The sequence below is a fragment of the Capra hircus genome, chromosome 23 (genome assembly GCF_001704415.2).
Source record: "Capra hircus breed San Clemente chromosome 23, ASM170441v1, whole genome shotgun sequence".
Taxonomy (NCBI): Eukaryota; Metazoa; Chordata; class Mammalia; order Artiodactyla; family Bovidae; genus Capra; species Capra hircus.
This window is the reverse complement of record NC_030830.1, coordinates 15,097,486-15,125,161: the sequence shown is the minus strand read 5'-3', so window position 1 is coordinate 15,125,161 and position 27,676 is coordinate 15,097,486. Positions and strand designations below refer to the sequence as shown.

At 49.1% G+C, this 27,676-nt stretch overlaps 1 protein-coding gene across 4 annotated transcripts; it reads right to left on the bottom strand.

Moving 5' to 3' along the window:
* RIPK1 (receptor interacting serine/threonine kinase 1) lies at positions 300-27,676 on the bottom strand. 4 transcript variants are annotated; one of them, XM_018038997.1, is made up of 11 exons: positions 27,665-27,676; positions 19,801-19,999; positions 18,942-19,098; positions 18,192-18,329; positions 16,705-16,933; positions 14,610-14,759; positions 11,448-11,524; positions 6,971-7,061; positions 4,853-5,422; positions 3,368-3,520; positions 300-1,233 (listed from the first exon to the last, which is right to left on the bottom strand). In XM_018038997.1, exons 2-11 carry the CDS (start codon positions 19,950-19,952, stop codon positions 947-949), a joined length of 2,004 nt encoding a protein of 667 aa, XP_017894486.1. In that variant the 5' UTR covers positions 19,953-19,999; positions 27,665-27,676; the 3' UTR covers positions 300-946. The 4 variants fall into 4 exon arrangements, with proteins under 4 accessions (XP_017894486.1, XP_017894485.1, XP_017894488.1 ...); XM_018038996.1 differs by lacking the exon at positions 27,665-27,676 and adding an exon at positions 26,651-27,142 and having other exon boundaries at positions 600-1,233; XM_018038999.1 differs by lacking the exon at positions 27,665-27,676 and having other exon boundaries at positions 600-1,233; positions 19,875-19,952.

Here is a 27,676-nt window from a genome sequence, read left to right as displayed (position 1 = left end):
GCCCAAGACGAGTGTTTTTGTGGCGTTTGGGCCTAATATCGAAACTCCTCAGATGTAAACTTGGCCCTCTTTGTCCAGTAGTTAGACCATGGGGGCTGAAGGAAAGGCCCCTGAGCTGGGTGTGCGAGACTGCAGTGCTTACTCTCAGGCCCGTGGGTTTCATCTTGAAAGTCAAAATGCAATGTCAGGAAAGCTCTTTTCTCCCTAGCTCCCTGAACTCTCCTGCCAGTAGCCGGGGGTCACCATGGAGAATCTCACACTGTTTCGTTTATACAAACACATAATTTCAGTGGTTTCCATTTGAGGTACAAAATTTTATTTTAATCAGTCCATTAAAATATTGTCTGCTTTCTGTCTCTGACACTGATTAACCTGTTTGGAATTTAGAGAACAGTGGTCACAAGGGATGCATCTGGGAAAGGAATACCCTGCCCCCTCCTGCAGCTGGGGACCATCTCCCCCTCCAGTTTTCCGCTATCTGACTGAATGAGAACTTTTATTTTTCACTTTGGTTATAACAGGTGCTTATGTGGAGAAGACAGTGTAAAATTAGAAAGCTGATTTAGGTTATAGTCTCCAAATTTTTCTTTTTTTTCCTTGCTCAATCAAAACTCCCAGAAACCAGAATGAATAGCATGAAGATTATGGGATAATATGAAAGAAAAAAATGATCTTTCTCAACTCTCTCTTCTCTCCTTTTCGAAGCCCAATTAGGCTTCTTGTTGGGTTGGGCCTTGGCCACAAATAGGTGGTCCTGCGTCCGGCGCAGTGGGTGGTTTGCTGGTGATTCCCTTTTCCATCCTCCAGCTGTGAAAGGCAGGAAGTGACTTTGACGCAGATGCAGCACCCCCTGTATCCGGGAGAAGAGAAGTCCAGTCTCCGCAGGCAGCAGGCTTTCGCCGGGGAGGGGGGGGAGGCGGCCCCCGCCGCAGGAGCGCCTGTGGGCTCAGTTCTGGCTGACGCGGATCAGGCAGTTGACCAGGTCTATCCGAGAGCACAGGTAGAGCGCCAAGGCCAGCTTCCCCACAGTGGCCCCCTTGCTGCCTTCCCGCATCAGCCACTTTTGGAGCATCTGGTAAACCTTTTCTTTCAGTCCATCTCTCTCGTAGTCATGGTCGATTTCATCGATCTGAGATTCAGAAAAGCCCAGCTTACGGGCGCAGTTTTTCCAGTGCCTCCCCAGATTCTCCCGGACCGGGTCCAGGTGTTTGTCAGTCAGACTAGTAGTAGTATCTGCCGAACAGAAAAGAGGAGAAGGCATTGAGCTGTGGCCACGTGAACACTCTGGCTTCAAACACCGGCATAAAGTACAGAGTACCAGGAGTCAGTAAAAGAGGTAACTCCCCCATGCTCTGGCTGTCGGCTCCCCGGACGCTCCTCGCCTGTCTACCAGCCCACGCGAGGACCTGCTTCCTCCTGGGAGCTGCCCCCTTGGCTGCTAGGCTGTTCCGGACCAGCTGAGCCACAGCCCCTGTTTACACCTTCCTGACGTCAAGGGGGAAAACGCCATTCTTGTTCCTTTTGGGCCTTGTTCTGCTTCCATCTGGCCAGAGTCAAGGTCACTCAACTCAGGAAACCGTCAGCCAGCCGTGCGTGTTCCTCTCACTTGGTCCCGGACACGGAGGCCACCGGTGGGAGCTCTGGCTGCACCGTCTTCACCGGTGTGGCATTTCTGGGCTCATCCCTCCCCTGCCCCACTCGGTCCTCCTTTCTCCTAGGGCCGTAACCTCTCTCCCTGCTGGTTCCTTCCTCTCAGGCCTTCGTAAAAATAATACAGTGAAGCAAAGAGAAGTATAAAATCACCGCAAACAAGCCACGTTCCGTGATGTTCAGTAAGCGGAGTAATAGAGACACCTCATGCCCCCCGGCAGAACGCCCGTCTTTCCTCGGCTCCCGCAGTGCAGCTCTGACCGTCACCAGATGTCAGCCTCCCGGCCAGAGTCTGCCAGTGCTTCACCAGGAGCGGGGCCCTGGGCTCCAGCAGGTTCTCAAAGGCACCCTGTCAGCCCAAGCCTTAGGAACCTCTGCTCTAGTGCATTAAAGACCAGCTTTGAGAGGGTTAGATGGGGCAACCACTCCAGTATTCTTGCCTGGAAAACCCCATGGAGGGAGGAGCCTGGTAGGCTACAGTCCATGGGGTCGCAGAGTCTCACACAACTGAGCGACTTCACTTTCACTTTGGCCACCTATGGCCTGTGAGCCACACGTGGCCCGCTGCTTGTTTTGTAAAGTGAAAGAAAGTGAAAGTGAAGTCGCTCAGTCGTGTCCGACTCTTTGGGACTCGGTGGACTGTAGCCTGGCTCTGTCCAGACTCCTCCGTCCATGAGATTCTCCAGGCAAGAATATTGGAGTGGGTTGCCATCTCCTTCTCCAGGGGATCTTCCAGATCCAGGGTTCAAACCCAGGTCTCCCGCATTGCAGGCAGACGCTTTAACCTCTCAGCCACCGCAAAGTTCTGTTAGAACGTGGCCACACCCATCCGTGCACCTACTGCCTGGGGCTGCTGGCGTGCTGGGGGTCAGCTGCGCCACGTGCTCTGCTCAGTTGCATCCAACTCTGCGGCCCCAGGACTGCAGCCCACCAGGCTCCCCTGTCCATGGGGATTCTCCAGGGAAGAAGACTGGAGTGGGCTGCCATGCCCTCCTCCAGGGGATCTCCCCACCCCAGGGCTCCAGCCCAGGTCTCCCACTGCGGGAGGATTCTGTACCATCTGAGCGACCAGGGAAGCCCACATGGAGGCAGTGTCAGCTGAGCGGCTGCAACAGAGACGGCAGGGCCAGCGGAGCCCGAAACGCTCACGCTCTCGCCCTTGATTAAAGAGGCAGGGCCCGCGGAGCCGGAAACGCTTGCTCTCTGGCCCTTGATGAAAAAAAGAGAATGCCAGTCCTGGGGTGGATTAGAAAGCTGGGTTCTTAAATTGCACTGTTTCCCCCAGGTTGCGTTTTGGGATTAATGTTATGAGGCTGTATAGTGGAATCCCATAAGAGAAAGCCCTCTAATTTTTATTATGCAAGGGAAGCTGAGGGCATAGTCTTCTGTCTTTTACGGAATCCTTCTGACGAGGACCTGATGAGCTCCTGGGTCCGGGTGGCCATATTGATGATGATGTGTTTAACACTTTTATAGATCTTACGCTGTGCCAGACAGTGTATAAACCCTTTGTTTGTATTGACGCATTTCACTTTCATAGTAAACCCATGAATTAGATATTCTAATTATGGCCTCAGCACACATAAATAAGTTACAAAGCACGTCCACGGAAATTACATGAGGAGCAATAGGGCCTCTTCAGGGAGAGTCATCAGAGAAATAATCAGGTGAGAAAGTTCAAGGTTGCTGTAGGGTGAGTCCTTCAAGGGCAGCTTACCAAAGATGGCTTGGTACTTAGAAGCCGGCTCTTCTTTCAAGTTCATGTACATGCTGTCGAGTACTGATGAACTCATTCCACCAATCTCCATGTAATTGCTGTCGCCGATCTGAATGCCAGAACTGTTGTGTATGGTATATTTCGCAGACTCATCTAATTAGAAAGAAACACAGAGATAAGTAGTATATCTAGACTGCAAGGAAGAGAAAAAGGGACAGCCTGGTAGAGGGGCAGGACTGCTTAAGCTAAATAATTCATCCTACGCCACCACTTGAAATTTTCTTCTTTAAAAGCTGGCTGAATCATCTCACATCCATTAGGTTGGAAACTATCAAAAATACAGAAAACTACCCGTGTCAGCGAGGATGTGGAGAAACGAACCTCTGTGCGCGGCTAGTGGGAGTATAAACAGATGCAGCCACTGTGGTAACCAGTGGTGGTTCCTCAAAAAGTTAAAAAAACACCTGCCATACGATGCAGGAACTCTACTTGTATATGCCCCAAAGAACTGAGAGCAGGGTCTTAATCCGATATCTATGCACGCAAGTTTGTAGCATTATTCCTAACAGCCAAAAAGTGGAACCTACCCAAGTGTCTGTCGACAGATGAACAGGTAAACAAAATGCGGTCCATTCTGGACGGGCCACACAACGGCGATGCACTCTCTTCAGCCTCACAATAAGGGAGTTCTGGCCCATGACCTAGCATGCATGACCCTTGAGGACACTGTCTCCAGTGAAGTAAAGGGAAGTCGGCCAGTCGTGTCCGACTCTGTGCGACCACGTGGACTATAGCCAACCAGGCTCTTCCATCCATGGGATTTCCAGGCAAGAGTACTGGAGTGGGCTGCCATTTCCTTCTCCAGTGAAGTAAGCCCGTCACAACAGGACAAATGCCGTATAACTCTACTCATATGAGGTCCCTAGAGTCACAAATTCATAGAGACAGAAAGCAGAAGGCTGACTGCCGGGGGCTGGGAAGGAGGGAGAAAGGGGAGTTAGTGTCTGACGGGGACAGGTTTGGGTTGGGAAGAAGGAAGAGTTCTGGAGGGGATGGGTGCCCAACAGTGTGGTTTTGATCACAAATGATAGTCTCTGGCCTAGACGAGATAAAGGATGAACGTGTCTGAGACTGACTTCTCACCTTCAGAGAACAGCAAGGGCAAATGAAAGAATACAGGCAGTTACTTCCCCTTACATCAGAGCCTGGACACAGTGGGCTACTGAGATTCGGCTTAGAGCCAAGGGTGCCTCCTGGAGGCCAGGCTCTGTCACCCCGCATGTGTGGGCAGCTGCCTGAAGCCCACCTGAACGGACAGCCTAGGCTGAGGGGTCTGATGACACTATCCCGGGGGGCAAGGTGCGTCTGGTGGCCGAAGACTCCAAATGGCTTGACCTTTGTTACCTTCTAGTTTGTGACAGAGCAGTGGCTGGCTTTATTTTCAGGAAAATTTAAAAGAACAGTGTGACTCCAAGGCCCGTTTACCTCTTGATGGCACAGAGGTGAATGGAATGGTGGGTGTGTTCCCCAGGAGGTTGGTCTCAGGCACCGGAGTTTTATATAGGCTTGGCATGTGGCCTGGGTTTGGCGCATACCAAACTCGTGAACTCGTGGTCCCCAGGTCCAGCGGTCTCACTCCAAGCCCAGGTAGAGGAAATGATGCATCTCTCCAGTATGGTGACTGGGGTTGGCTGCTTAGCCCTGCCGGCTGCTGGGCTGCACTGGTGTGACTGATCACACCAGGGTAAGCGAAGCCTTTTATCCCTGGGCTCTGAGCATTCTCGTAAGGTCTCTGCTGTGCAAAAGGGTCGTGGGAGACCCTGCGCCTCCTTTCCTCCTCACTGCTGTGAGTCATGTTTGGTCTGGGCTGCTCTTTTGTACGCCTGTCCATGCGGCTGCCGTACAGGTGGTAGTTGGCCTCCTCCTGGAGTTTGCTGTTTAGCAGGAAGTCATTCTCCTCCGGCTGGTGGTCGGGGGCGGGAGCAAACCAGGACTCCTCCACGGGACCCATCCCAAAGCCCTGTGAGCTGTGCAGTGAACTGGGCTGTTCTGTGGCTGGAAAGAAATGACCAGCATCGGAAAGAGCATCACGGAACACTCAGAAGTAACACAGACCCCGAGCACCATCGGGACTCTGCACCCCGGATAACAGACTGAAAACTCTGAGAGCAGATCAAAAGCAGTTACTAGTCGGTGTAAAACAGACCCCGAGCACCATCGGGACTCTGCACCTCGGATAGCAGACTGAAAACTCTGAGAATAGATCAAAGGCAGTTACTAGTTGGTCTCCCTCCTGCGAGTTGTACAGGCAGTGAGTAGCTGTCCCTGCTGGGGGTGAGAGAGCACAAGGAAGTTATGAGCAAGCAGCAGAAAAGCGGGTGTTGTGGGAGGGACTAAGGAAGAAAGGGACTCGTGCTGGAGCAGAGAAAGCGTCTCCTTGGTGTGACGAGGGCTGGAAAATGAGAACGGCCGCGGCTCTGGGCTAAGCAGTTCCGTGGGTTCTTTTATTCTTTAAAAGCCCTGTAAGACTAGGAGTGGGCTTCCCGGGTGGTGCCGGTGGTAAAGGACCCTCCTGCCAGTGCGGGAGATGCAGGGTGCAGGGGTCCGATCCCTGGGTCGGGAAGATTCCCTGGAGGAGGGAATGGCAACCTCCTCCAGGACACGTGCCCGGAGAATCCCGTGGACAGAGGAGCCTGGCAGACTAGTCCACAGGGTTGCAAAGAGTCAGGCACGACTGAAGTGACTTAGCGCAACAGACCAGGAGCAGTTATTACCATAACGGTGGGTGAGGCTCACAACAAGTTGAGTAATTTGCCCCAGAACAGACAACTGACGAGCGGCTTTGATTTCGGAGACTCTGTTCTCCCTCCTGTTATACGAGAGAAGTACCCCTGCCTGACTCCGAGGCCAGCCTCCCGGCACGTGCTCTGGAGAGGCTCGTCCCTGACCTTCTCGAGGACTTTGCTCCTACCTGCTCCTCTCTTTTTCATGAACTGCCACTCCCTCCCTATCAGATATATTATGTGTCCTTATCAGATTATGTGTTCAGGGTACTTTATGATTTTGGTGAACCTGTTGTTACCTAGTATTTCAAATATATGTATCTTGAAAGTCAATGTTGCTCAGTCAGGTCCAACTCTTTGTGAGCCCACAGACTATACAGTCCGTGGGATTCTCCAGGCCAGAATGCTGCAGTGGGCAGCCTTTCCTTTCTCCAGGGGATCTTCCCAACCCAGGGATCGAACCTAAGTCTCCTGCATTGCAGGCAGATTCTTTACCAGCTGAGCCACAAGGGAAGCCCAAGAATCCTGGAGTGGGTAGCCTATCCCTTCTCCAGTGGATCTTCCTGACCCAGGAATCGAACCAGGGTCTCCTGCACTGCAGGCGGATTCTTTACCAACTGAGTTATCAGGGAAGTCCATATGTATCTTATGTACATAAGGTATGTATATTAACTACAAATATGCTATAAATTCCTTTAAGACAGGCGTTAAGTTTTACAGCTTCTTTTTCTCATACAATTGTAAATAACATTTTACGCAGTTGTGTGAGTGAACGAGCGAACAAGAAAATAAATAGATTTTCAATCACAATGTAAGTTACCTGAATTTGACCTGCTTGGAGCTATTGCCACACAGTCAATTTGGAGAGACTTCATTCTCTTTACAATTTCATTTTGGCCTGGAAACTCTTTCTAAAATTAAGAGCATAACAACATACTTTTGGTAAACAGTAGAAAACAGTTCAAAAAAATTGTTACAAGAATGAATTTTTCAGAAGGTAGAAATATCACATAGTTCTTACAAGCAGTGAATATTAAAAAAAATGAATGAACTTTTTTTCCTAAATAGCCAAAACAATCTTAAAAAAGATTCCTGATTTCAAAACTCACTACATGGCTACAGTAATCAAAACTGTGGTATTGGACTAAGGAAAGACATACAGAACAATGAATATAATGAAACCAAAATAAACCCTTGCATATAAAGCCAACTGATTTAAAATTTTTTTATTATCATTTATCACGACTGAGCAACCGAGCACTCACATGCAGAGTCATGCTCTGTGGTTTTGGGATTTATTTTTTCACTTACAATGAGTCTTGAAGATCTTTTCCATTTCATTTGTTAGTTTCCACCACTCCTAAATGATTATATAGTTACTAACCATAACTTCATGCAAATATGGGCTCAATAAAGGACAGAAATAGCATGGACCTAACAGAAGCAGAAGATATTAAGAAGAGGTGGCAAGAATACACAGAAGAACTGTACAAAAAAGAGCTTCATGACCCAGATAATCACGAAGGTGTGATCACTCACATTCAGCTAAGCTGGACATCCTGGAATGTGAAGTCGTGGGCCTCAAGAAGCATCATTACGAACAAAGCTAGTGAAGGTGATGGAATTCCAGTTGAGCTGTTTCAAATTCTGAAAGATGATGCTGTGAAAGTGCTGCACTCAATATGTCACCAAATTTGGAAAATTCAGCAGTGGCCACAGGACTGGAAAAGGTCAGTTTTCATTCCAATCCCAAAGAAAGGTAAGGCCAAAGAATGCTCAAACTACTGCACAACTGCACTCATCTCACATGCTAGCAAAGTAATGCTCAAAATTCTCCAAGCCAGGCTTCAGCAATATGTGAACCGTGAACTTCCAGATGTTCAAGACGGTTTTAGAAAAGGCAGCGGAACCAGAGGTTAAATTGCCAACATCCACTGGATCATCCTAAAAGCAGGAGAGTTCCAGAAAAACATCTATTTCTGCATTATTGACTATGCCAAAGCCTTTGACTGTGTGGATCACAATAAACTGTGGAAAATTCTGAAAGCGATGGGAATACCAGAGCACCTGACCTGCCTCTTGAGAAACTTATATGCAGGTCAGGAAGCAACAGTTAGAACTGGACATGGAACCACAGACTGGTTCCAAATAGGAAAAGGAGAACGTCAAGGCTGTATATTGTCACCCTGCTTATTTAACTTATATGCAGAGTACATCATGAGAAACGCTGTGCTGGAGGAAGCACAAGCTGGAATCAATATTGCCAGGAGAAATATCAATAACCTCAGATAGGCAGATGACACCACCCTTATGGCAGAAAGAAGAACTAAAAAGCCTCTTGATGAAAGTGAAAGAGGAGAGTGAAAAAGTTGGCTTAAAGCTCGACATTCAGAAAACGAAGATCATGGCATCCAGTCCCATCACTTCATGGCAGATAGATAGGGAAACAGTGGAAACAGTGGCTGACTATTTTTCTGGGCTCCAAAATCACTGCAGATGGTGACTGTAGTCATGAAATTAAATGACACTTGCTCTTTGGAAGGAAAGTTATGACCAACCTAGATAGCATATTCCAAAGCAGAGACATCACTTTGCCAACAAAGGTCCGTCTAGTCAAGGCTATGGTTTTTCCAGTGGTCATGTATGGATGTAAGAAAGCTGAGTGCAGAATTGATGCTTTTGAGCTGTGGTATTGGAGAAGACTCTTGAGAGTCCCTTGGACTGCAAGGAGATCCAACCAGTCCATCCTAAAGGAGATTAGTCCTGCGTGTTCACTGGAGGGGCTGATGTTGAAGCTGAAACTCCAATACTTTGGCCACCTAACGTGGAGAGCTGACTCCTTTGAAAAGACCATGATGCTGGGAAAGATTGAGGGCAGGAGGAGAAGGGGACGACAGAGGATGACATAGTTGGATGGCATCACCGCCATCAGTTTGGGTGGACTCCGGGAGTTGGTGATGGACAGGGAGGCCTGGCGTGCTGTGGTTCATGGGGTCGCAAAGAGTGAGACACGACTGAGTGACTGAACTGAACCATAACTTAGTACATCTACTTAGAAACATTTGGGTGATTTCCAAATTTATGCATTTCCAAATTGTAAGTCTCACAAAGGTGCAAACATCTGAAGCTAAATCTTTGAGCATACACGTGAACAGGATAGATTACTATGTAGAGCTGCAGGAAAAGTTCATGATTAAAAGTCTGATAGATGCTTCACATTTCAATAAACTTCACCAACTTACACTGTTACTAATCCTGCATGAAAGTGTCTGTCACTTTGCATTTTCACCAACACTTGATATATCAATCTTTCAAAACTGTTGTTGATCTAATGGATGAAAAATTATAATGAATTCACTTTGCTTTTCTGTTAGTGAAACCACATATCTTTCCAATCTTTATCGTCCATTGGTGGATTCAATTGTCTGTATTTTATTCAGGATTTTCAAAACCATATTGTTAAGTGAAATCATTGTGTAGTTTTCCTTTCTTGTATCTGCCGTCAGGTTTGGGAATCAAGGTTATGCTCATCTCATAAAATGAGCTTAGGAGAGTTCCCTCTTCTCTTATCCAGACAAGTTGTATGACATCGGGGTAACTTCTTCACTGAATATCTGATAGAAATTGCTAATTAAGTTATGTGGTTGTGGAGTTTTCTTGTAAGACTGCTTAACTCTTTTAATAGTTACAGGAATATTCAGGTTTTCTGTCTCTAGTTGAGCTGGTTTCTCTAAATTACACAGCTGATCCTTGAAGAACAGAGGAGTCGGGGCACTCATCTCTCTCACAGCCGAAAATCCAAATACATCTTTACAGCCGGGCCTCCGTATTTGTGGTTCCATGTCACAAATTCGACCAAGTGACGATCATGTAGTACGTATTTACTGAGAAAAATCTGAGTATAAGTGGACCTATGCAGTTCAAATCTGTGTTGTTCAAAGGCCGACAGACTTCAGGCTATTATCTTTCTGGTGAAATGAAGCTTTTATCATCGTGAGATACCCCTGAGCGCTGCACTCATGCTTTTCTGCGTTAGCGACTGTCTTCCTCGATGTCCTTGTGGTTCCTTCCTGGGTTTGCGCTGGGGACCTCTCTGTTACAGTGTAGGTGTCCCTCCAAAGTCTGGCAGTTCTTGACTGTCTGACTACGTGTGTGTGTGTGTCTGTATGTATTTTAAAACCTCTGTTTCCTGCCTGTTTTATTTACCGAAGTCTCTCTCTCTCATGATTAGAGCAATATGTTAAAACTTAGGAGAAGGCAATGGCACCCCACTCCAGTACTCTTGCCTGGAAAATCCCATGGACGGAGGAGCCTGGTGGGCTGCAGTCCATGGGGTCACTAAGAGTCAGACATGACTGAGCAACTTTACTTTCACTTTTCACTTTGATGCATTGGAGAAGGGAATGGCAACCCACTCCAGTGTTCTTGCCTGGAGAATCCCAGGGACGGGGGAGCCTGGGGGGCTGCCGTCTCTGGGGTCGCACAGAGTCGGACACGACTAAAGAGACTCAGCAGCAGCAGCAGGACTATAGCTTGTTTCCCGAGCGTGTGAGTGGGAAGGTCTCTGCTCCTCTTGGCTGGTTAGCTGGCTCTGGCCTCTGACAGACCTCTGTGATCCCGGGCAGGGTCTGCGCCCATCTGCTGCTCAGCACGGAGGAGTTGGGGGGAAGTGCCAACTTCTAAAACAAACACAAGCATGGCTCCTGGGTGACAATGCCCGCCAACGTGCCAGGTGACATCTGTTCTTCTACACGCTGACCCAAGACTTCCTCCTCTAGTACTTCTTGAGTATTATGTTTGGGTTGGCCTTTTAAAACTTTTCTTCCTGTTATATGTCTCAAAAGATAATCCTGTTGACTTTTTAATCTTTCAAGAATTCTTCAACATGACTGATCCACCTACGGTTACTTTCCATCCTATTCCAGTAATGCTGTGCTTACCTTTTTCCATATTGCTAGATAGGTTTTCCTCTCACTTCATTTGTTTTGACAGAGGAATGGGTCCAGTAATGCTAACTTGATGATCTCTGCATAAAACTGCTAATTTCGTTTTTTTTGTGGTTACCAAGCTGTGCTGTGTGTTGCTCTTAGTCACTCAGTCGTGTCCGTCTCTGGAACCACCAGGCACCTCTGTCCATGCGGATTCTCCAGGTAGGAGCACTGAAGTGGGTTGCCATGCCCTCCTCCAAGGGATCTCACCAGTTCCCCAGCTGCTTAGCTTGAATCTCAGTTGAATCTTAGCTTTGGTTTTCATGACTGATACTGTATTTGCTTTAATGCACCTGGTATGTCACCCACCTTTAAACTCTTCACATCCTCTTCTACAAAATTTTCCAATTGATTTGAATAAAAAGGCCTAAACTTTTCTTCAATGCCTATAAGAAAAAAAGAAAAACACTTTAAAATTTCTTAAGTATTTTCTAAAAATTTAAATGTTAACAGTCTATTATCTTTGAATTATGTGCCTTAATCTGTGGGCAAAGCAACAGAAACTTTAAATCACTTTCATAAATAGACAGACAAGACTAATTCCTATGCAGACAGAAGGAAGGCGGGGATACCACTGGAAAGAAACCAAGGGCTCCTGCCTAACGGAAGGCAGCTTTAGGTGTTGCAGCACAAGGCCCTGCCTAAGAGGGCTAATATCCAGATGAAAGAGGAAGGGTGGGCTCCTTGTTTCTGTCCCTCTGGTATCAGAGGTGATCCAGGATGGAACACGCAGGGTAGGGATCTGGTATTAAGAGTCAGAGAGACAAAGTAACGGGGAGAGACACCCGTTCAGCAAATGGAGGTGGAGCAGGGCCAGAAGGAAAAAACAAAATGCAGCCTAAATCTCACACCTCATACAAAAATTAACTCGGCGTGGATCATGGTATTTTCCCAATAAGACATAAACAAAATAAATGGCAAAGAAAGACAACCAAATATTTAGTTCTGTGCTATCATTCTTTTGCTGGCAATAATGAATTTTCCTTGACAATCATTAAAAAAAAAGAACTTAGCACAGACTTAAATGTAAAACTCTAAGATTTTCAGGAAAAAAAGGGAAGGAAGTATTTTGGATCGAATCCTGACAGTGTCCTCAGACTTGACACCAAAATTATCATCCACAACAGGAGAGATTAATGAATAAGACTTCATCAAAATAAAAACTTGCAGTCTGTGAAAGATCCTGAGAACAGAATGGAAAAAAGAAACCAAAACCCAAGCTCCAGAGTGGAAGGAGCTAAGTGAAAATCACATGCCCGAGAAAGGAACACTATATGGCATATACAGAGAGCACTCTCCCTTCAACGGTGAAAAGACAAAATCCAGTTAGAAAGTGGGTAGAAGACACAGAGCAACACTGCCCCGTGGAAGAGACACAGATGGCAAAGACACCCGCGAGAAGGTGCCCAGCATCATCAGCCACTGGGGAGAGGCAGCCAGCGCCACGCTGAGCCATCACTACGTGCCTATTAGAGAGGCTAAACTAAAAAGCAGCAGCCCCACCAGGTGCTGGTGAGGGTGCTGAGAAACGGGGTCACTTGTGCGTAGCTGGTGAGAAGATAAAATGGTATAGCCACTCTGGAAAACAGTTCGGCAGGGTTTTTTTTTTCTTTGGCCACGCTGCACAGCTTTTGGGATCTTACTTAGTTCCCCAGCCAGGGATTGAACCTGGGTCTCCTCTGGCAGTGATGGCAGACAGCCCTAACCACTGGACAGCCGGGGAATACCCAGACTGGTAGTTTCTTTAAAAAAAAAAAAACTGAACTAAACAGGAAACCACCTATGACTCATTTATTTAACTCCTGGGTACTTACTCTAGAGAAATGTTCACATTCACACAGAAACCTGAAAGGTGAGTGTCCACAGCAGCTTCACTCCTGTGAATGGCAGCAGGAGGGCCCTTGTGGAGACGGTGTGTGTTGAGTGTGACTGTGTCAGGGTCAGTGTTCCAGCTGTGGTGTGCACTGAGTCTGGCCAGGTGTGGTCCTTGGGGGAAGCTAGGTAAAGGGTACACGGGATGTCTGCATGGTTTCTTACAACTGCGTACAGGTCTACAATGATCTCAGAAGCAGAATCTTAGTCTAAAAAGGTGGAAAAGGCATGAGAAGAAACCAAGCCGGAATAAGATTCAGGCTGACTGAGCAAGAAAGCAGGCAACTGAATCAGTCACCCCATAGCCTCTCATGGGAGCGGCTGGTGGGGTTTCAGTTCTGCTTCCTCAAAGCAAAATACGAGCGCAGAGCCCCCTGCAGCCTCCTAAGTCCCCTCCTGCTCCTTATTTCTTCCTGGCCTGGTTTCCTCTTTCCCACTGCCTCTAGGGCCTTGGCAAGGTCCTCGGTGACGCAGGGCATGAGAAGAGGCACACGGGTGTGGCGGACTCCAGTCCCTTCCCTCCCCCTCTGCTCTCAGCCTGATGCAGAAGGCAAATAGCGCTTCCAGAGATGCCAGCTACACAGGGAGGAACTGAGATCAAAGAAGCTAAGAAGTCCGACGGCTGTGAAGCACCCCAGCATCCGGCAGCGGGTGACTGGACAGGCACGGTGCGGTCCTCACGCTGTGGAACACCGCTCAGTGGGAAACAGGGAGGAGATCCTGACGGGATATGACCTGGAGGAACCCTGGACGCCGTGCTCAGTGAACCAGGCCAGTCACGACGGGACGACACTGTAGGATTCCACCTACACGGGGGACCCTGCGAAGCCAAGTTCACAGAGACAGACAGGAGGGTGGCGGCTGCCAGGGGCTGGGAGGGGTGGGGAGCCAGTGTTGAACGAGAACGCTTTCAGGTGGGTCGGTGAAGATGCTGTGAATGTGCTAAATGCCGCTGGACTGTGGTGCTGGAGGAGACTCCTGAGAGCCCCTGGGACTGCAAGGAGATCCAACCCATCCTAAAGGAAATCAGTCCTGAAGATTCACTGGAAGGACGGATGCTGAAGCTGAAGCTCCAGTACTTTGGCCACCTGATGCGAAGAACTAACTCATTGGAAAAGACCTTGATGCTGGGAAAGATTGAAGGCAGGAGGAGAAGGGGACTGACTGAGGGTGAGATGGTTGGATGGCATCACCGACTCGATGGACGTGAGTTTGAGCAAGCTCCGGGAGCTGGTGATGGACAGTGAAGCCTGGCGAGCTGCAGTTTGTGGGGCTACAGACACTGGGACAGAACTGAACCAAACTGAACACCTAAACATGGTTACAGTGGTGAATTATGTGTCACGGATATTCTAATACAATTTAAAAACTTTACCTATGGGGAAAAATATTACCAAGAAACAAAAGGACCTTGTATGCCTTCATGCTTGGGAGAGGGATGGCAACTTTTCTTCGAACAAAGCCTTTGGAATCTAGAAAATCAGTTTGAAATCAGGAGTGGAACTCGGTTTCTTAAAAACTCCAAGTACCGCCCGTGAGCCTCTCACTAGGAAGACGGCCACGTGGGAGGGAGGCGGTGGCCGCACGGAGGGGACTCACCCGCGAACGTGGGCCGGTCGTCCGGGTTCACCTCCCAGCACTGCCTCATGAGGTCGATGACCTCCCGCGGGCAGAACTCAATGATGTCCTCCACGTCCGGCCTGTTCCCAGACTTGATGCACAGTATCAGCTGCTGCTCACAGATGGCGTCTACAGAGCAAATGGGAAGGAGAGCTGAGACGCTCAGGGCCCACTCCTCTCAGGCGGGGAGGTGACAGAACCTGGCCAGGCCACTGATCTCTCCTGGTTGCACCAGGGAGGGGCAGAATGCCCTGGGACGATGAGCGGACCTGTTCCTCTGCAGAGACGATCAAACAGAGGAAAGACGGATTACTGGCAAAGCTGCCTCTTGGCAGACGACTGAATATGTAAACAAAGCCAGTGCCACACTCCAGATTTGAATACAGAGACAAATAGCAGACAGCGGTTGCGCTGAAGGAGCTCAGTTGAATAAGAGTGACTTAAAATTCAGAGCAATACTGGCTATTCAAGAAGTAAGCACAAAGGGTTCTGGTGACAGGACCACTACTGGAAAGTCAGAAAAGGCTTTGTTGAGTCCAAAAGAATAAACAGGAGTTATCTGGGTAAAGAACTGGGAAGGAAGATTCAGAGAGGAAGATTCCAGGCCAAGAAAGCAGAATCTGAATAGACTGGGAGTCGCAGAAATCAAGATGTGTCTGGAAATTATGACCAGCTCAGTGTAACTGGGCATGTTGGCTGAGGTGAGGGAGGGAAGGAACAGCTTAGCCAAATCAGAGAGGGCCCTGTGCTCCACACTGAGGGGTTTGAACTTGATCCTGAATGTCAATGGTGTCTTGGAAGGATCTTAAACAGATGACCGAGAGGCCTGATGGCCTGTCTGACGGCAGTGTGCGTGGTGGCAGCATGAGGAACCCGCCACAGAGGGTGGGAACCGGACAGGGTCCTCTGGAGACAGAGGGACGCGGGCGCATCTAGGATCTGAGATACCCGGAGGCCACAGTTTCTGGCCATCCTGTGCAGCTTGTAGGGTCTTAGTTCCCTGACCAGGGACTGAACCCCAGCCCTCGGCAGTGCAAGTGTGAGTTCCAACCAGTGGACTGCCAGGGATTCCCAAATTCACAGGTTTCGATGTCTGATTGGATGTGGGAGGGCAAGGCTGAGTCTGGAAACTGAGGTTCTTGGTTGGGCAGCTCAGTTGGTGGACGGTAACATCATTTTCTGGATGTAAGAGCAGGGCTGAGTGAGCCACTTGGGCAGCATGGAGAACCTGGATTTGTTTTGGGGGATACTGCTTTGGGGGGTCCTCTGGTACGTGGACTGGATCTAACAGATAGGAGGATGTCCAGGCCTCCACTGGAGGTTTGAGCAGCATCAGCAAAGAGGGGATTGAACCCTGGGAGCTGACAATCACCCAGGAAGAGCAGGCAGGAGAAGGGCCATTAGTTCAGGTTCTTAACACACTGACCTGGAGAATGAAATGGCAACTCACTCCAGTATTGCCTGGAAAACCCCATGGACGGAGGAGCCTGGCAGACTACAGTCCATGGGGTCGCAAAGAGCTGGACATGACTGAGAGACTTCACTTTAACACACTGAAGAACAGCTACTCATGTACCTGTTCTCCTGCGCAAACCCTTTCTCATCTTTATAGACTCAGTTCCAAGTAAAGAGCCCACAGTAAGTACTGAAAAGAAACAATTCCTGAATGAAGGAGTGAGTGGATGGATGAAAGTATGGAGTGTATGCCCTGAAAGGCCTCATAAGGAGAACCAAGCAAGCCTTCCTGGCTGGGAGGAAGCCTGGATCGTCGAGCACCCTGCAAGCTGAGATGCACTATGCAAGCTCCGATCTGTCCTATGACCCCCGATTCCTAAATCGAGATTACTATCCATTCCACAAACGCTTGCCGAGTACCCACTGCGTTCTATGTGTAGATACCAAGGGAAGAGCAGCGAATGGATGAGATGCGGTCCTGGCCTCCGTGGAGCTCACAGTCCCGTGGGTGAGACAGACATTGAACAAACAGTGATAAACCTCCACGACCTCACTGCACAGTTACCCCACCGAACAACTCCCATTGACCCCGAGCCCCCCTCCTCTATCGACGCCTTACTCTCGTAAGGCTCCTTGTTGGCGAAGATCGCCCAGAGCACGATGGCAAAGCTGAACACGTCGGACTTCTCGGAGGGCCTGGAGTTGACGTCGTTCAGGTGCTCGGGGGCCATGTAGTGCAGCGTGCCGCCGCTCTTCCCGGCGCTGCCGCCCGCCTTCCTCTGCTCGTTGTGCTCCTCCTTCGTCAGCTTGCTCCACGTCTTGAAGGAAGCGACGCCGAGGTCAGCTATCTGCAGGAGAGCAAACCAATGGGACGCTTCTGTGACGGCAGCAAGCAAATCAGAGCTGTCTTTAAATCGGGGGCTTATCCAGTAGATGAAGGGACTCTAACATTTGCAGCAATAGCTGTACTGGACAGGTTTAAAACAGCTACCTCTGAACAAACTAGTAGAAAACATCTGTCCTCAGCCGTCTGGAAAATCTCCCCTAAGAAAAGTCTGTGTGAAATTCTGGTGTCTCGATTCTTACGCAATATCTGGGGGTGGTGGGTGGTGGTTGATGGGGAGAAAAGCAGAAGGTATTCCCGAGAAGAACAACTAGCCACGTCTGTTCTAACTCGTCTTACTCTGCGTGTTTTCTGTTGATTCTGAGGCTGGGAAAACAGGTACTTTCTTTTCAGCAGGTTGTATAGCACATGGTACTGCACCTTCTGTTTTCCCAAAAGGTGTCCAGAAGCCCATAGATGTGAATTTCCAAGGATCCCAAAGACACACTGAGGATAAGGACTGCAGCGCCACTGGTGCTGAGTTGGGAGCCTGAACCTGAGAGAAGATGGGATGTGGAAGAGGGGAAAGACAGACAAAAGGGCAAAGAAAAAAACGCCAAATTCAGACACAGAACAGAAGGAGGAGGCAGGGCAGAATGACAGAGCTATACAGTGGAGACACCAGAGGCGGCAGCTCCACGTTTGCTTCAGGGAACCCATGCTTTTGGGGATGATTTCTGGCATGTGATTGTCTAAAATCCTCAAATTCTAACCCAGATCATAAAAGGTAAGTTATTAACGTAAAGAACGTTCTTTTAAAGACACAGGAAAAAAGAAAAACCCTGTCCAGGGCTGGAATAGAGTGCTAGAAGCAGAATCTTCTGGTAAAGGGACGCCTGGGTAAGCAGTTCCTGCGTCCTCCCCGCAATGTCACTTCCCCTTTGTGCTCGGCTGGGATTCCTGCTGCCAAAGCCGACTTGACATGATGGTCCACCTAGAGGAGAAAAGAAAACCCTCCCTCTTTTTCCTTTGACTACAGTGCACAGAGTTTTCAAAAGGAAACAGATTTTTTAAAAGGAGATGTAAGTAAAGGAATAAATGAAGATAACCACCTCCACCAAGTCTCTCTCCTTTGATTCTCTCTCTTTAGAGCTTTCTGGCACCACCGTCACCAGGGAGGAGTTGGGCTAGCTCCGCACTGGGCACACGTCATGTCCGGAAAAAGGACTGACACTGAGAATCAGAATCACGCCGATCCCCCAGAAGCCCTGACTGCGGTTTACCTTGATGTGGAAGTCACTGTCAACGAGGATGTTCTCTGGCTTGAGGTCCTTGTGTATCACCCCTTCTCCATGCAGGTAGCGCATTCCTTCGATGGTCTCCATTATGACCCTCCCTTTCACGGACAGGGGGATGCTGACCTGGAACGAGGGACAGTCAGTCTGGGAGATGGAAAGGGACTCAAAGGGGCCAGAGCACCAGCTTCCTTCAAGAGCAGCGGTCCGGACCTGAGGACAGAGACACCAGCTTCCCTTCCGGCAGGCCCCGAAGATGCGTCCTGACCACCTCGCAGGGTGAGGGCCCTCCGCTGTGTTCCCACAGCTTGCTGAGGGCGTGTCTGTCAACACACCCCCACACCAGACACTCACATCCCGACCTGCGCCCGTTACCTGTCTCTGTCATACTTGCTACTGCTTCCTGAGCAAACGGCACAGGCCTTGCTCTTAACAGGCGCATACAATTGTTTTTTGACCGCCCCACAGGGCAAGCAGGGATCTTAGTTCCCCGAACGGGGATCAAACCCGTGCCCCCTGGAAGTGGAAGCAGGGAGTCTCAACCACTGGACCACCGGGAAAGTCCAGGTACCTACACTTTTAACAAATGCATGAAAATTATTTGGCTTTGGTAAACAGGATGAATCTTGCTGTTGGAAACCTTCCTCATTCCGTGTTGTTATCCTTGAGAAAATCCAAACCACCAGCCATTCGCACAGGAGTCTGAGGCACAGGGGCCGGCGGGCGGGCGAGGCGTACCTGGGCCTTGAGCACGCGCATGAGGTCGCCCTGCTCCATGTACTCCATCACCAGCGAGTAGCTGCCCTCCTCCATGATGACGCCCAGCAGCTTGACCACGCGGCAGTGCCGCAGCCGGTGCATCATCCGGCCCTCCTCCAGGAGGGCCTCGTTGTACCTGGGGGCGGGGGGCGGGGGTCAGACGGGCGGGGCAGCCCGCCCCCCTCCCGGCCCTGGGAACGCCCCCGGGAACGCCCCCAAGCGTCCCGGGGCGGCCCCTCCACCCTGGGGGCCTCCGTCCCGGGGACCGTGGCCGGTGCGCAGGACGCGCTAAACCGATGACCAATCAACGCAAAGCTGGTGAAGAGCAGCGAGGAAATGCGGCCCGGAAACAAGGACCGCGCTGGACAGCGGACTAAACCCGCGGCCTCTCCCACAGCCACTCCGACGAGAAGGGAGGGAAATACAACAGCTTGCCGACTGCCTCAGAGAGAGGGTCCTGGACGCTGTGACTCATGGACCAGGGCTTCGTCCCCATGCTCGTCCCCATGCTCGGGGCTGGTCCTCACCCGCCGTGGAGCAGGCCCTCGCCCCCTCCCGCCTGCTCCTCCCTTCCTCTTCCAGCGCCCCCGCACCGCCCTGGGCCGCCTCCTCTCTGCTTCCTCCTCTTCAGTTTTCTTCTGTTACCCAGCTCGGGGCTCTCCCCTAGCCGGCGTCTGAATCCTCCTGAGTCAGGGATGTCAATGACCGCCCTGCAGGGCCATCCGACATGAAGCCTCAGGGCTGACCCTGGCACCCATGTCTGTCTCATAAAGGCTGTGCCACCCGATTCCACCGCCCTGGCACAGCACGTGGCCTGCCCAACTCTGCCCTGACTCACTCGGTGCGCTTGGGGCCCGTGTACACCTTCTTCAGGATCACCAGCCCGTGGGATCTGTGTAAACACAGACACACCTTCCCGAAGCCCCCACTGTCCAGGTCAGCCTGCTCCAGGAAGTCCTTGGGGCTCATCTTAATGTCGTCCAAGGACATGGCCGCTTTCCTTCTGAAGCGTCAGAACGCCCCGGAAACACACAACCCTGTGAAGAAAAGAGGACAGGCGAGTACAGGCAAGTCGTCACTCAGACAGCGTATAAACGCTCCGCCACGCGCCTGGTGTGCCTTTATTTCTTGAAGATAGATTCATAGTCTCTAAGATGAATGTTTTTCCTGTCTCCAGGAATCACAGGAGACCACAATCTTTCTTCCTTAGACTTTCATTTCTACAAACATGGAAGATTAGGAAAATCTAAAAACTCCTCTTATAAAGGGCCCGTATATATTGGGTAACGTAATGCAAACATCCAATCAAATGCACAGGTAGTCGCAGCAGAAAGGAAAAGGGCACTAAGGACTGAAGGCAAGCAGGCCGTGGGCAGGGCCATGTGACCACTGCTGTGGACTGGGTGTATGTGTCTCCCCAGATTTCTACGCTGAAGCCCCAGTTCCAGTGTGATGGTATTAGGAGGACGTGGGGCCGGGCAGTGATTAGGCTATGAAGGCGGCCTCATGAATGAGATTTGAGTCCTTAGACACGAGAGAGGCAGTCTCTGCCTCTCCACCCAGGGAGAGCACAACAAGAGGACAGCCAGCATCTGCAAACCAGCAAGTGAGCCGGCACCAGACACCGGACTTGCTGGACTTCCAGCTCCAGACGAGTGAGGAATCACTGTCTGCTGTTTCAGCCACCCCATCTGTGGTAATTTGTTACAGGAGCCAAACTGACCGAGACAGTGGCCTGGTGGGGGCACCGCCAACCTCAGCATCCAAAGGTCAGGGTTTAAAACTCAGCCAGAGGCCGGAGCTGAGATCAGGACACGCAAGAGAAGAGGGCTGAAACAAAGACTCCCCCGTAACACTGCGCGTCTCAGTGTGCCCCCTACCCAGTGGAAGGGTGGACAACAGAAAAAGCAACTCACCAGCAAAAGAACTCATCTTAGACTGGGATTGGGCAATGAAAAAACATTCTGTGTCAGTTCCTAACCTTGGGCCTGTCTTCTAATAGATTTGGGCTTTAAATTTTTACTCCTCTTATCTCTCATGTCAAGATCCCCCAAGTTAAGAACTTTTATATAGACAATGGTCACAGGCTGATGACATCTCTGGGTTATAAGGCTAAAGAAAACAAAACACCTCCAAGCCAGACAAGAGTCCCATAAATAAAGCCTAACTCAACATGAGCTCCCTTTACAAAATTATAAAACAACAAAAAAAGCAAACGAAAAAAGTTCACAATGAGTCAAGTCCCACAGATATTACGAAAAGCTGTATTAGGCACCAAAGACGTTCAGGTAATTAAACTACTGAATAGCTTTAGAAATAAACAGGCTTAAAAGAAATTATGAACAACAGAAATAAGTTTGAAGGCTCTGGAAAGAACAATGCATGATCTAAAAAGGACAGGAAGATGTGGGGAGGAGAGGAACTGGCCGTGAAGTGTACGATATATACACAAACACAACTGTTTGCTTCCTCCTCCTCCCCTTCGATTCATTTATTTTCCCCAGACTGAAACGAAGAATGAAAACCCTTGGGGTCCACCATGCGACAGCCGTGCACACCCACCAGACTGTCCAGAGTGAACAAGGTCACCACTGTGTGCCGGTGAGCAGGGATTTCACACATCTGTGGCGGGAACACAGAATGGTACCATCACTTGGAGAAAAGCCCTGGCAGTTTCTTATACATGTGCCTACACGACGACCAAGCCAGCCACCGTAAAGCTGGGGGCCTTCTTGGCTCCTTTGTAAGTTAACTGATCACGTATGTGGGGGTTTCTCTGGGGTCTGTTCTGTTCCCCTGATCTACACGTATGTGTTTATGCTGGAACCACACTGTCTGGATCACTATAGCTTTGTAAGATGGTTTGAAACTGGGAAGTGTGGTATCTCCAGCTTTGTTCTTTCTCAAGATTGTTTTGATGACTTGGGGTCTTTGTGGTTCCATACAAATTTTAGGATTATATGTTCAATTTCTGTGAAAAATGTCATTGGAATTTTTACAGGAACTGCACTCAATCTGTAGCATGGAGTGTATAACAATATTAATTCTCCCAATCCATGAGAATGGACTATTTTTATGTCTCCAGTTTCTTTCCTAAATATGTGATAGTTTTTAATTACATGTCTTTTACCTCTCTGGTTAAATTTATTCTGAGGTATTTTATTCTTTTTGATGCAATTATAAATGGAATTGTCTTAATTTCTCTGATAGCTCATTTTATTAGTATATAGAAATGCAAAATACTTTTGTACACTGATTTCCCTGGTGGCTTATACGGTAAAAAAAACCTGTCTGCAATGTGGGAAACCCAGGTTCAATCGCTGGGTTGGAAAGATCCCCTGGAGAAGAGAATGGCTACCCACTCCAGTATTCTTGCCTGTAGAATCCCATGGGTAGAGGATCCTGGTGGGCTACAGCCGATGGGGTTGCAGAGACAGATAAGACTAAGCGACTAGCACTTACTTACTTGGTGACTTTGTACCCTACAGCATTGCTGAAATTGCTCCTTAGTTCTAACAGTTTCCTGATGGAGTGCTTTAGCTTTCTACGTATCTCGCATGATCTGCAGTGACAGCTTTATTTCTTCCTCTCCCATTCATATGCCTTCTCTTGCCTAATGGATCTGGCCTTCTCATACCACGTTGAATAAAGAGGCAAGAGTGGGCATCCTGGCTCTGATTTGCTGTTTTGTTTAGCAGCACCACACATGTGGTTTGTGGGATCTTAGTTCCTGGACCAGGGATTCTACTCAGGGCCTCAACAGTGGGAGCACAGAGTTCTAACCACTGGGCCACCAAGGAATTCCCCTTTTATTCCTGATCTTAAGAAGCTTTCAGTTTTTCATTGTTAGCATGATGTTAGCTGCAGGTGTAAAACCTAACTTTGCACTTTGAAATTTTTAATAAAATGTTGGGATGGGAAGCTTTTTTTTTTAAGCGGCTGAAGGGGTTTCTGGAAATGCCTAAGCTGAGAGCAGTCCTGTCAGTGGCCTGCCGTAGTCTGGCTCAGGTAACCAACCTTCTATATCCTGCACAAAGTCTTCGGTGGGCCCTGCTACTCCAACAAAGCTCACATATCAGCACGGCAGATGACACTATGAGCTATTTTCCCGTAACATGAGACACTTCCAAGTAAGAGGAAGTGCCCTCTGGAAAGCAGCACATCTTTGGGGCAGAGACACGGGGTGTGGGGAGGCTGCCCAGTAAAGGCCATGACCATGGTGGGGGCAGGGGAGGCAGGGCCCGAAGGTGAGCTACTAGAAGCTGTCACGATGGTGGAGTGTACAGGCTTTTCTCCCATATGAACTCTAGCTTTAATTTATCAGTCCTTGGGTAACTTACATAAGCCCCAATTTCCTCATTTGCAAAAGGAAACAATGATGACTGCCTCACAGACTGGTGAGAAGTGTATGAGAACACGTGAACACACACTGGTGCCTGCTTTGTGGTTCTGGTTATGTCTGGCCCACCCGTCTACCCCTACTCGTCACGTTCACGCTGTTCCCCAGGCTGTGAGAATGGGGGTGTGCCGCTGGTATCCACTCTTCTCAGCAGCTCTCTATGGACCAGTCCTTGTGAAGCGGGGTGGGGGTGTCCACTCTCCCCTACAAGCTTCTGAGGGCACATTCTTCTCCTGGCTAAAAGTTGCTCCTCCTTGAGGTCTCAGAGCTGTCGTTTCCTCAGGGAAGCCATCCTTATGTCTTCCCATTAGACATTTTCATAGCACCCAGTACTCTGAAACAGTTAGACAGCTATAATTTGGGAGCTATTTCAATTACGCTCACAGAAGGCAGGGAGCTGTCTCATGCGCTATCTAGAGTGCCCAGCACATGACCTGGCATGAGGCAGGTGGCCACTGAATGCATATTTTTTTAAAAAAAAAGAGAGAACTATTTAATCATCCAAAAACAAAGTGAATTATAGCACATTCATAAAATGCAGAATTATATAGTCAATACATTAATAGGTAGATGGCTAGGGACACAAATAGCTATATGTGCAGGAAAAACAGACACAGTGAAAGACACCTGAATGTTAGCAAGGATACTGGGATGGTCAGGTGACTTTAATTTCTTCTTTACACATTTGTTACATTTTGCAATTTTTACACAAGTAACCTTCATAATAAAATTTCTTTTTTAAAAGGGAGTTAAGTTCCTCACTCAGTAACTCTTCATCCTAAGGAATCAACTCAGAGACACTGACATAGATCACGCACAAGGATCTTCCCAGCAACGTTAGAGACAGCAGCAAAAGCACAGAACGCAGCTGGCGCACGCGTGCCACGGGAGAGCGAGCTAGGGCTCAGCCACGCCACGAACGCCGCCTCGTTTTCAGAAGTGATGTTATACGTGAATGTTTAGTGGGCTTCCCCAGTAGCTCAGCTGGTAAAGAATCTGCCTGCAATGCGGAGACTCTGGTTCGATTCCTAGGTCAGGAAGTTCCCCTGGAGAAGGGACAGGCTACCCACTCCAGAATTCTTAGGCTTTCCTGGTGACCTAGCTGGTAAAAAATCTGCCTGCAATGTGGGAGACCTAGGTTCAAATCCTGGGTCGGGAAGATCCCCTGGAGGAGGGCATGGCAACCCACTCCAGTATTCTTGCCTGGACAATCCCATGGATAGGGGAGCCTGGTGGGCTACAGTCCATGGGGTCACAAAGAGTTGGACACACCTGGGTGACTAAGCACAGCATGAATGTTTAGTAACATTAAAAACGGCTCCCAGACAGTACAGAACAGGAAGGAGTTATGACCATGCCCTCAACTATGACCGCAGGGTATTAAGATTCAGCCAGATGAGGACTTCTGCCTGCTCTCTGTTCTTCCTCCAGGTCTCCTCTCTTCGGAGCGGCCAAGACCAACTAGGACCTGCCTTGCCTCCTGCAGGAGCGATGTAGCTCCAGGGAGAGGGGCCTCCAGGCGGGCCTGCAGTGCTCTGTGAGGCTGGCTCCTGGCCCCAGCTGGCTCTCCTGGTCTGTGGTTTGCTGGTTTAGCCTGGTCTCACTTCAGCTCACGCACCTTTGGCATGGTTTCCAATGACTTCTTTTGTTTTTATTGCTCCCCCACTTCCCCCGGCCATTCCCCCATGAATGATTCAACTCTATAAGTACTGAATATCTTAGGAGGGACTGGTGAGTGGCTTAGATACCCAAGAGTCACAGAAACTCTGAAAGTAGGCAAGGAGAAAGGCACACTGTAAAGTCATGTTACAGAGTAATTAATGAACACACACTAACCTGTCATATCATCTTATGACCAAGTACTTTCAACAGAGAATATAACGGTCTATTTTAATGGATTTTCAAAATTAATTGGAAAATTAATTGAAATTAATTGGAAATTCCAAGAAACTTCACAAGGTATCTGTAAGTCTATATAAAAAATATTCATATCTACATTCAATTTTGTCAACTATACTTCAGTAAAACTGGGGAAGAATACAAATAACTAACAATATATGATATCAAAAAGCCAGGGAAAATTGATCTACAATATTAACAGTTAGGGTAGTAGTTACTGAGAGGTGGAAGCAGGAGGCAGGGAAGGAAAGGAAGTGTCGGGGAGTGATGGCAATACTTGTTTCTTCTTAATGTTCACTTCAGGACAATTGGGAGAGTCAAACAGCTATGATGTGTGTTCTTTTCTGTATATCACAATAAATACTTTTTTTAAGTTAAAAAAATTTCATATTTACCTTTAAGTGGTTGAGGGCGATTTTTTTCAATGTTTCAGTGAGGACCATACATGATGAGTCTGACAGAAAATGCTGGCTACCCAACTATCATGACCCCCTTTTCCTCTGCACATGGAACTCTGTTTTTACTCAGGCATCCAATGGGAATTTCTCAAGGTTCTTTGATTTTAACTGCTTGATGCTTTGCCTCAGATAAACAAGAGCTCTGAGCAAGAGAGAAAACTACAAGAGTTCAACCCAGTGTTATCTTGCACTTGATGACCCTGTGAAGTACCAACTTATTAATACATCGGTTCCAAGTTACAAACTAAGAAACTATAATTTGGAATTTAATGATTCACCTAGAGTAACAGATCCCAGAATTGAGTCTTAATGTCTTCACTCAAATTTCCACTATCAGTTCACTAACACATGCTACTTCTCCAGAGAGCAAACAATAATTTGTCTTCGTTAAAATCAGATTCAAAGACCTAATCTTACAATTTTGCTCACCTATACTAAATAAGTATGCTACATTCAGAAACATACGGAAAGTACAGACTAAATTTTAAAAACATATGAAAACATGCGGTTCAAAATCAATATTCTACAGGTTAACACGATCATTTTCGCCGAAGTATAACGTCCAACCATAGCATGGGAAGCTGTGCGTTTTCAAATTCCCAGCTCATACTGGTGGTATTACCATGTTGTTGATTAATAAGCATCCAAGAGAAATTTTCAATTTTGGAAACTGTTATTTAGGGATATTTTTCTTTATTCTCATGAATATTCACAATCCTGAAAGTGCAATGTATCTGTGGTGCTCAATTCAGCTCAGTGAAACATGCAAATTACAGTTAATCATTATAGTTGTTTTACCAGTAATAATAATTACGATGAGATACCTCAACTGTTTTAAACAAGCTTCCTCTTTACCTTTTGTGTTTAGAAGGGGGCAGTTTCCCATATTTATAATTGACTACAATCTCCTCCCCACTCTTGCACCTACGTACCTGATGGTTACAAAACGTAGATCAAGTAAGAAGTCACTCCTGCCTTGATTTCTTCATGTGTGAATGGAGGGAGAAGTAATAGCGGTTCTATTGCAAAGTCGCTTGAGTGTAACGGGCCTCGGGCTTTGTCCAGGACACGCAAGAGCTCCGAGCAAGGAAGAGCCGAAGGAACAGCGAGAGACAAAGTAATGAACAGTAACCCCGCCTCTGTGGGAGGCTGTCCAGCGTGAGCAAAGAAGGGTGGCGCTCACCCTCTTCAAAACTCTAAAGAGGCTACGAGAGCGTGTGCCCGCTCAGTCACTTAGTAAAAGCACGCGCCACCGGGGGACGACGCCCTCCCCGCCGTGCCCGTCGACCCTTCTTTCCCAGCTCTCGTCGAAGACGGCGCGGGAAGGCGTCTGACGGCGTCGCGAGCAGCGGCGGCCCCGGCGCCCCCGTGACCCGGGGCGGCGAAAGCTCGTAACGACACCGCAGGGAAGACCCGCCACCTCCCCTGACACCACAGCGCAAACCACGTGGCGGGCCGTCTCCACCTCAGGCAGTTATCGCGCGGGAGCCAAATGTCCGCGCGGGAGCCAAATGTCCGCCCGGTCCCGCCAGACCCAAACCCCCGGCGAAACGAGACGCCGCAGGGACCGCCGACGGCTGGCAGTTGGGCGCTCGACTTCCGGGAGCTCGCGGGCCACGCCCACCCTCCTACTGGCTCACCATCTGACTTCCGGGAGCTCGCGGGCCACGCCCACCATCCTACCGGCTCACCGTCTGACTTCCGGGAACTCGCCGGCCACGGCCACCACCCTAGAGGCCCACCATCTGTCTTCTGAGAACTCGAGGGCCACGCCCACCACCCTACTGGCCCACCGCCCGACCTCAGGAACGCCGCGGGCCACGCCCACCGCCCGAACTCCGGCAGCCGCGTCGCCCGCCCCCACCCACCGGAAGCAGGAGCCCCGCCCCCTGCCGGAAGCCTGCCCCAGAGACTGGTCTGGGCCCGGCAGTCCCGCGCTCACGCACCGAGAGATTCGC